General features: G+C 37.8%; 2 protein-coding genes across 2 annotated transcripts; both read right to left on the bottom strand.

Annotated features, from left to right (window-relative positions):
* Nucleotides 1-932: 932 nt before the first annotated feature.
* Nucleotides 933-6,083, bottom strand: LOC141317118 (uncharacterized). Its single transcript, XM_073832931.1, has 2 exons — nucleotides 5,831-6,083; nucleotides 933-2,571 (listed from the first exon to the last, which is right to left on the bottom strand). The coding sequence occupies exons 1-2, from the start codon at nucleotides 5,907-5,909 to the stop codon at nucleotides 1,550-1,552; spliced, it is 1,101 nt and encodes a 366-aa protein (XP_073689032.1). The 5' UTR covers nucleotides 5,910-6,083; the 3' UTR covers nucleotides 933-1,549.
* A 1,220-nt stretch (nucleotides 6,084-7,303) lies between these two features.
* Nucleotides 7,304-9,689, bottom strand: LOC141317117 (uncharacterized). Its single transcript, XM_073832930.1, has 3 exons — nucleotides 9,404-9,689; nucleotides 9,157-9,291; nucleotides 7,304-7,524 (listed from the first exon to the last, which is right to left on the bottom strand). The coding sequence occupies exons 1-3, from the start codon at nucleotides 9,687-9,689 to the stop codon at nucleotides 7,304-7,306; spliced, it is 642 nt and encodes a 213-aa protein (XP_073689031.1).
* Nucleotides 9,690-10,387: the final 698 nt, after the last annotated feature.

The following is a 10,387-nucleotide window of genomic DNA, read 5'->3' as shown; positions in this document are numbered from 1 at the left end:
TTTTCTTTTACATGTGACAGCATTTCCACACTAAAGGACCGGACACTCCAAGCCGACGATCAGCGTCTGGCCTCGTCGGGAAGTTGGTGGGCGTCGGTGATAGGGGTGTAAATATTAATCGATTCGTATCGATGCATCGATTATGCAGCCGCCGATTCAATGCATCGATTCGTCCGCAAGAATATCGATTAATGTGTTTATTTTGCCGCCTGTTTGTTCACTTGTCTATTTTTAGAATCCGTTCCGACCTTTCTTTTACTGTCTATGGCTCCGATGTATTAAGCGCACTACCTACTCCTAAGCTGCGGGTGGCGCCGCTAACCTCATTATTGTCTTCTTCTTCACACGTGTTACTTTCGTTTCACAGTCCATCTATGATGTTGTTCATGTTCACAGACCCTCACGTTGTCTGACTTTCAAGAGTGATGATTTTGAACTGATTTTGTGTAGTTTTCTATTTGCAGTTCATCTACTGCAGAGGATGTACGACCATTACCTCTTAATAAGATGCAAATTATATTTTCAAAATGTAACCAATTTTGTATAAATGAAACTTTTTAAAACAGTGAATAGGCTAATTGGCCATAGTAGACCTGCACTATTAACATTAGCCTTTTTTTATTATTACAATTTATCTGATTGCACTTTGTAGATGCAGTAACTGTTATATTTGCAGTGCATTGAGCACAACTGCTTTAGTGTAACATACACATTATGTGAGTAGAATACAGTTTCTGTATTCTCAATAAAAGGCAAATTATTCACTATTTTTGTTGATTTATTTGAAACTTAATAGATATCATGTAAAAATATCTAGTATTGAATCGAATCGGATCGAATCGCATCGTATCACAGGGAATTCTGAAGTATCGAAAATAATCGAATCGTTGGCTTAAGAAATCGGTATCGTATCGAATCGTCTTGAAGGCTCCGATTTACACCCCTAGTCGGTGAAGCGCGTTGGTTCGGTGTGTTCCGCACATCGGCTTTCGTCGGTCTCGCGTCGGCCAAAGTTTGCCCGATTCGACATGTTGAATCGACGTTGGGCTTGTCGGGGCTGTCTGGGAAAGAGAGCGCTCTGATTGGCTGTTCAGACATCGAATCAGAGCGCGTGGAGGACTTGAACGTGAAGTAACATAACAAGCAAAGGAAAGAGTCAAGAGGGAACCGGCTCGCTGTCATCATTTTGTAATTCGCACAATTCGAAACCAACTATGGCTGTGTGGAAGGAAGCTATTGAAGGCGAGCTGATGAGTTTGATCCAAGACAGGCCAGCGCTGTACGACATAACGGAAAACGCTATGCAAACCGTGCAGCGCTTCTTCGGAGTTCTCTTCTTGTAATGAAAATACAGACTACTGCCATCTGCAGGTACACCATGGTATATCTCCTCACGCATACGCGGAAACCACCTTCTAGTTTGTAGTTGGGTTTGGTCAGTTCGTGTTCAAGCTCAGTTTAATTACCCAGACGCAGCCGACTAGAGGCGACAAGACGGTCTGCTTTCGTCGGCGCTAGTTGGTTGGCGTCGGGTTGGTGTGTCCCAGCCTTAAGGAGAGGTGGAAGACTTTTCTGACGTGTGAATACGAACATGCAAATTAAATTGGTTCTTTTGTATGAAACTCCTTCCACACTGAGAGCAGCTGAAAGGCTTTATCCCAGCATGCATTAACATGTGATTCTTAAGGGTAACGTTACGAGTGAAATCTTTTCCACACTGAGAGCAGATGAAAGGCTTTATCCCAGCATGCATTAACATGTGATTCTTAAGGGTAACGTTACGAGTGAAATCTTTTCCACACTGAGAGCAGCTGAAAGGCTTTATCCCAGCATGCATTAACATGTGATTCTTAAGGGTAACGTTACGAGCGAAATCTTTTCCACACTGAGAGCAGCTGAAACGCTTTACTGAGGCGTGAATGCGCACATGGTCACAGAGTTGTTTTTTCTGCTTAAAGCTCTTTCCACACTGAGAGCAGCTGAAAGACTTTTGTCCAGTATGAAGTTTCATGTGATTCCAAAGGCTTCCATTATGGCTGAACGCACTTCCGCAGTGAGAGCAGGTGAAAGGCTTTTCTCCGGTATGAATTAACATGTGAGTTATAAGGCTTCCTTTGTGTTTGAAAGTATTTCCACACTCAGAGCAGGTGAAAGGCCTTTTTGCAGTATGGACCTTCATTATGTGTTCGTCAAGGTTTCTTCTCTGTTTGAAACTCTTTCCACACCGGGAGCAGGGGAAAGCTTTCATTCCCGTATGGATTTGCATGTGATTCCAAAGACTTCCGCTATGGCTGAAAGCGCTTCCACACTCAGAGCAGATAAAAGGCTTTGATCTGTTGTGAATTCTCATGTGATTCTTAAGGTATTTTTCTTGAGTGAATGCGTTTTCACACTGAGAGCAGCTGAAAGGCCTTTTTCCATTTTTTCTTTTAACTTTGCGTTTCGAGCAACGTTTTTCGGTTTTGGAGCAACTCACAAATTTTTCTCCAGTGGCAATTTGAGCTTTCTGATCCCAATATTTCTCCTCCACTTCATTCAGATCTCGTCTTTCCTCTTTCACACTCATCAGGCCTAAAAAAAAAAAAAAAAAAAAAAAATTTAAATCAATTGGGAAATTTGGAAAACAAAATAACAATTTTGCAATTTTTCTGTTCAACATGACAGCAAGCAGATTTTTTATTTTATTTTTTTATTTTCTGAAAAGTTTTGCATTTTCAAGCCTCCGAATTGCCATTGTTTTATTTGAAAATATGTAAAACGTACAATCATTAATGAAGCAATTACACAACACCGGTTTCAAATAAAAACAGAAAAATCATGCGTTTTGGGTGCATTTATACAACATTAACACATGCATTGCAACAATTCTCGTTTGAATTGATCTTAGTTTGTATGCTATGTTAATGGTAATTTAGCAAATTACGGCTCTGTGTAGTAATGCAGTGTTCAAGTCCTCCTGGGAAGTTCGTACTTAAGAGATGGCAAGTCGTCATTACAACATCAGGTGCATTCAAGTCACTTTTTTTTAATTGTATGTAGAAATGGTAAATCGCCATCTTGTTCCAACCAATGTTTTTAACTCGGCAGCTACAAAATGGCGAATTAAGAATGTGCATTGCGTTTTTGCTTTTTTCTGTTTTTATTCAGTTGATGAAGGGGATGTAAACTGCATCATTGTATATTCTATGGAAATTAAACAACAATATAATATTTTGTATGCATAACTTATATAGTTTTATTGTACATTATAAAAAAATAATAATTTTTGTTAATTCACTGGCACCCCCCAACTCGGAAACTCAGGGCTTACATAAAAATTTTGTAATAACGACTGTGTGGTGGCATCAATGTGCATCCAACTCGTAAATACGATCTATCCAACATGACTTGAATGCACCATAAGTACTTGAACTTGAACGAGCACAGGTGATGGAGATATACAACTGATTACAGAACCGGCTTTACTGACAAGATGCGCATTGGATTTTGTGTAGCCCTAGCAAAATTCATAACGAAACTCCAACAAAAAATAAAATTTTAGCACTCTTTAATGCTGCAGGCGCGACCACCTTAGAGCCTCAGTTAAAGCGGCAAGTGACCCAGCTAACAGTTTTTGATTCCCGGAACGTTCCCTAGTGGTTAGCCTGGAAAGTTCTTTACGTAAATAGAACATTCCATTTAGGTTAGGGGAACGTTCCGGTAACCTAGGGCTGGGCCGATAAACGATATCATATCGAATCGCGATAAAATTTATGTTAATAACGATGATTTTTTTGCTCGATATGGATTAATCTAAGAGCCAATCACACAGCAGAAATATGCGACAACAGCCAATCAGCGTGCAGAGTGCGTGTGCACGTCAAAGTACAAAGTTCATTTCCTACAGCACTTTGCGAAGCAACCCTACACCAGGACGACAAAAAAAGAGAGTGGAAGCAGCGACGAAAGAGAAACTAACCTCGAATTATTATCCAAAGATGTTGAAGTTGTCGACAAAAAAAGGTAGCACGAATTCCGTAAGTGGTTTGACTATCTGAAAAGTGACTCTCAGCTCAGCTGAGAGTTTGGCACGATTGTTAAAACTGAAACCGAAAGCAAAAAACGCACGCGCATTCAAAAGCAATTTTAATCCCCCTTGTTTAGAGAGTGACTCCGCAATGCGCGCAAATTAGGCTAAATGACATATCTAGGCTGTTATCAGAATGTAGACTATAATAGGTTGTGTATGTCTATAGCTCTGTATCATGCTTGAAATATTCCGTCTCTGTTTGCACTTTGAATAATGAGAGAGTAGTCTACTTTGATTATGGCTGAATTGTCTGCACTTAATACGATTAAGAAAGAGCTGTGTCGTAATTTTTTAATGCAGTGGTTGCCTCTAATTTAAATAGCTCAACCTATAATAGAGAAAATAAACAATTGTGTTTATAATAATAAATAATAAAGAAATAAATAAATGTGTTACAAATTATGTTTTTACAATAATTTTATGTTTACATTTTGTGCATTTACTCTCATTTACCATACTCTGTCACAACTTTTATTTTTTTTCATTTATTTTAGTAAGTTATTTAAATTTTTAAGGCCAAATCTGTAATCTGCTTTTGTTAATAAACTATACTTAAAAATGTAATTTAATGAATCCTTTAATTTTTGTGGCTTTAGTCATTGTTGGGATACTATTTTAAAGCTGGCAACATCAACAGCTTATATCGAAATATATATCGTCATCGTTCAATATGGGAAAAAATTATCGAGATTACATTTTTGCCATATCGCCCAGCCCTACGGTAACCTACTTGGAACATTCCCGGAAAGTTCTGTTTAGGTTAGGGGAACATTCCTACTAGGTTCCCAGAACGTTGCCCTGACCTAAAGGGAACGTTCTATTTACATTAAGAAAACTTTCCTGGCTAACCAATAGGGAACGTTCTATTTATGTTCCTAGAAGGTTCCCTGAAAGTTCTCTGAAGGTTCCCAGAATGTTCTCCTTACCTCTTCACTCAGATACCACTTCTTTACATCAGCAAATGGACAGATGTGGACCTTAATCACTCCTACACATTATGTCTTGTTTTAAAGTTAAACTATTGTTTTATCATTACAGATAATCAGAGCACATTTAACCATCATAAGGAGCATTAAATGAGACTGAATTATCCTATACTGTTAGATTTCGTTAATGTGTAAGATGTAAAAGTACCATACCATAAAACAACCTAGATTTTATGTTTACTAAAGCACCATATAACATGGTTATACATATGTATAATGTAATAATAGCCTACATTTACCTCAGAATAACCATTAGGTGTCCATAAGCTCATCAGCCAGCTAGAATAATAATAATAATACTTTTTTTTTTCTTCTTATAGGAGCTAATGACTCCTTACTTGATTTATTTATTTATTTTTGTCTGGAGCCCTAACCAATGAATAAAAAAGGCAGACAAAAGATATAAAACATCATATTTTACCTTTTTTTTTGTGCCAGAGTAATACAGTGTCATAAATGTACATTGATTATTTCTAAGCAGAATACGTTTAAACATTTGTCCACAATGTTTGAGATTACACTAATGTTAAAACAAAGTGAATCTACTGTATCTCATATGCTCAGAGTTTTAAGATTCTAAAAGCAACGAGCGGAACACAAATGTAAATATTCTCATTGTCCGTTTCATCGCGTTTAGAAAGGTGGATTTAAGACATTTTAATGATAAGCCCTAATTTTTTAAACTGTGCAGGGATCTGCAGGCTCCCTGTTAAATCTTGCTTAGTTTAATATACCATAAACAGTCATTCAAGATTAATGAAAAATAAAGACCAACCTCCTTGTTCCTCCTGTTTGATTCTCCAGGGTTCTGGTCCATTCATGTCCTCCTCAATCTCCTCTTTAATAAACACCATACTGACAGCAGCAAATCTCAGTTCAGCTGAAACTCCTCCAGATATTCCTACTTGCTTGAAAATTTTTACAGGTAATGATAGTTAGTGCTCAGATTCAATTTTGTATCTTTTTGCTTAGAAATAGTGCATTTCAACAATTTTTGCAACATCCCGACAAAACAACAGAGAGCTCGGTGAAACTAACATTCTTCCTCTGAGGTTTAATGGTGTTTGTCAAATAAATGTGTGTTTTAGCGCCACCCGCTGAACTGGAGTATGAAGCGTCGAGAGGAGGGAAATAATGTGAGAGAAATACTTAGCCAGTGTGAAGATTTAAATTAGGCAACGTCAGCTCTGTTTAACTTGAACACAATTAGAAAAAGCAGAGAATAATGTGTTCGCTACATACCCTGAGATATGCTTAGAATAAAAAGAAAACACAGGCATGAACACGAGCAGATCCATTTTAATTTGGAAAGATTATGGAACATCTGATCACATGATCACTGATGAGGTGCAGCCACAGACATAAAAAAAAAAACATGTTAAGCTTCCTCATATGGGACTATAAATACTCAAACATGAAATATTTATATATAAAAATGCCATATTTGCATAAGAGCTGTGCAGACCATTAATGCAAGTAAAACTCCAGACTCCTGTTTTCTGCGTCTCATCCAACAACAGGCCCATCAGCTCCTAAGCTTTCCACTCTTTATCTTTATCCTCTTTTTTCTATTGTCTTATTAAAACATATATTCTTAAAACGTAATCTTAATAAAAGCTTAACATATTCTTGGTGGCGCTATTACGATGGATAGAACAATAAAAAATACTCCCACTCTGTGGTAAAACTTAATAAATCTTTATTAAAACTCACCAATTTCCTCTGTGAGAGTTGTTTCGAGATGGCAACAGAATCAAGAGCTTATAAGATCATTCTATGGCACCATCTGTGGTGCTATTTTGTTTAGGGTAATTATCTTTAAAGCCCTGAAATTAACCAACTAATAATAAATCAATCAAAATCCTATTCTGGGCATACACTGTTAACAATAAAAGTGCTTTAAAAGGTTCTTCACAGCGATGCCATAGAAGAACCATTTTTGGTTCCAGAAAGAACCATTCTGTCAAAGGTTCTTAAAAAGAACCATCTCTTTCTTACCCTTTTTTTTAATCTGACGAACCTTCTTTCCCAACAAAGAACCTTTTTTGAAACAGAAAGGTTCTTCAGATGCTGAAGGTTCTTTATGAAACCATTTAAACAAAACAAAAAAGGTTCTTCTATGGCATCGTGAAGCACCTTTATTTTAAAGAGTGTATGCAATCAACGGTCAATGAACTAAATGTTAATATTTATTAATTAACAGCAAATATTAATGCATGTTTTATTTGCAGGGTAATGCGTGCAAACTTCAGCAAACATATCTGGAACTCAAGCTTCTGCTCATTTCATACTGATGGTCTGATTTCACTCCCTGGATTTGACGATGATATCTAGTCTCATCCATCCTGTTCAGCTCACTTCTTGTTGATCTGATTTCAAAAACAATTAAAGCAAAAGCAGCCAGGCCCACCAGAGCAGAGACGACCAATCGGATCACAGTTTCAAGAAAACCACAACAGTGGATGTGATCTGAAAAAAAGAGAAACGCTGAATCAGAATTATGCATTTACTTCTTTTCAAGTAGACTTACAGGTTTTGTGGGTTATATGTGGTAGTTCAGGCATTCATTGTAAAGGGAAAACATCCACACGCTTTACTGTGTGCATGTTTGAGTGTGTTTGCATATATTCTTTCTTTGCTTACCAAACAGCATTAGACTCTTTTAAAAGCTTCAGTCTTTCAGTCAACATGTGCGATTATGTCCTCATATCCTTTTTTTCTTGCCTCAACGCTTTATAAAGCAACACGACTGGTTCTCAGACACCTGCTTCACAGCTGTCGCTCTTCTGCGGTCTGCTCTCATTTACATTGAGCATGTTTACATGCAAACCAGTAAACTGATAACTCACAAATATAATCTTATTAAAATAACCAGGTTTCCCTGCTCACATGCACGTAATCTGACAAGGCAAGTAAACTGTGTTTACATGAAACCATTAATAAATCAGGTTATATACTTTTAGTGACGTCAAAATATAATAATTTGCGTATCTGACACTGAGTACTTTTGCTGCATGAGATGAGAACAATTTTTATAATTTTCTGACTCATGAAAGAGTCCGCCTTCCCTGGTGGAAAAACCAGCTAAAACCAGCCTAGGCTGGTTGGCTAGTTTTAGCTGGTCAACCAGCCTGGTTTTAGCTGGTCACAGCTGGTCGGCAGGCTGGTTTTAGAGGGGTTTTGGCCGCTTTTCTAGCCTTGTCAGGCTGGGAAACCACCAGCTAAAACCAGCCTGACCAGGCTGGGAGACCAGCCTAAACCAGCTACTTCCAGCTTAAACCAGCTAAGACCAGCCTAGGCAAGCTGTAAAGCATTTGCTCTGTTTAATGCGCTTAAATCTGCACTAACGATGTGTTTTTGTCACGTATCACACATGCGCACTTCAAAAAGGCCAACAGAAAGCGGGTTACTGCTTTTACATGCCGCCCGAAATCAAGGTTTATGCTTACACTGATTATGACCTTTTTCTGGTAAAAAAAAAAAAAAAAAAAAAGTGGTTACCGCGTTTACACGAACTTTTCGGTTTATTAAGCATAATCGGCTTAAGAACGTGCATGTAAACGCGCTCAGTGAAATCACAAAATGAAAAAGGAAATGCACATATGCGCACAAACAGTACAATCTTTCTATAAATGCATGAACTGATCAAATAAACCTTGAATCCAATGTAAGGAAAAGCAACAGCCAAATGCATAAATGCAATGCAAATTCAAATCTTTCTGTTTTATTTGATTTATCCCTGTTGAAAAAAACAGCTAATACCAGCCTAGGCTGGTTGGCTGGTCTTAGCTGGTTTAAGCTGGAAGTAGCTGGTTTTAGCTGGTGGTTTCCCAGCCTGACCAGCTAAGACCAGCCTGGCCAGGCTGGAAAAGTGACCAAAACCCCTCTAAAACCAGCCTGCCTTCCAGCTATGACCAGCTAAAACCAGCCAACCAGCCTAGGCTGGTTTTAGCTGTGTTTTTTTTTTCACCAGGGATGTGGTTGATTGTTCAGCACCAATCAGCAGTAACTTAAAGTAACACCTATGTACCTAAGTTTGACTTTCAGGGTGAAAACTTTACAAAAACTGATATTAGTTCTCGTATATTATACGTGACGTACCTGAACATGGCTGATGGAGTTCAGTAACGTTGGCGTCCTCAGTTTGGTTAACGCTTAAAATATTCACTGCACAGCCGGATGACACAAAATTGGAGATTGTTGATCTTTCTAGTGATGAAGTACTTTGTGGAGGTTCTGATAATGACAGATACTTTAATGTCAGTCAAATTGCACACACTCCTGATGTTAATTTATTGTATAAATTCAAATGAAGAATGGTCTGCTAACACTGTTATTCTCTACTCACCAAAGACGGTAAGACTGAAGCGCATGTAGCTGGTCTCTTTGCTGATAACTGTTAGTTTATAAAGTCCAGAGTCGGTGGTTCGGGTGTTTGTGATGGTCAGAGATCCAGTTTCATTATCCAACTTCAGTCTATCTTTGAATCTCTCATCAGGACCATCATATGTTGAGTTGGTTTGCGTGAGTCTGTCGACTTCAGCTATTCTTGTGCTTTCAAACATCCACTGTATCAACAAATATTTCTGTACTTCAGTAAGATCAGTGTATAGAGTGACAGAATCTCCCTCCATCACTGACACAGTCTTCACATCTGCAGAAAAATGGGTTATCAGTTATCATTTAAAGTGATTTGTATTATGCAGACATGTTCTTCAGTGAATGCTGATTGAACTGCGGTAATACGAATTTAAGAATTTAATATTATAGACATTAATAACAATGAAAGTTCAAATGTTCAGTATGAGTTTTTTTTTTCTCTCTCATGAAAACAGAAGTGAAACGAACATATGTTTAGTGGATCCGACTGATTTCAAACTAAAGATCAAACTTTGTTTTGGATTTCCTTCCACTATTTCTCAGCTGGGGTCAATACTAGGCTACTAAATTACGTTTGTAAAGACATAGCGATACGAAACTGATTCACTTATTTTGTGAAAACCACTTTAACACAAGTTTATTTATAAAAATGAATGGACTGTCATAATTAAAAACACCCATAACTTACCAACCAGACGCCACCAGCACACAAAGAACAACGCAAATGTGTTAAACATATTCCCTGACCGTTTTTCAACCACTTTAAACACGCAGTAAATCACTCTAAACTCTAAACTTTGTCGCTTCGTGTCGCCAAATGCCGCTAGTAGGCGTTCCCACGGCTGGTTGTCTAGCAAGAGGATGTTGTGGCAAGTTCTTGATTATTTTTTCTTAACGCTTAAAATAAAGGTTTACACCTCCATTACAATTATTTAGCCTACTTTTGTAAAAA

This window comes from Garra rufa, unplaced genomic scaffold (genome assembly GCF_049309525.1).
Source record: "Garra rufa unplaced genomic scaffold, GarRuf1.0 hap1_unplaced_354, whole genome shotgun sequence".
Lineage (NCBI taxonomy): Eukaryota > Metazoa > Chordata > Actinopteri > Cypriniformes > Cyprinidae > Garra > Garra rufa.
Note: the sequence above shows the minus strand (reverse complement) of the source record. Positions and strands in the feature narration are given on the sequence as shown.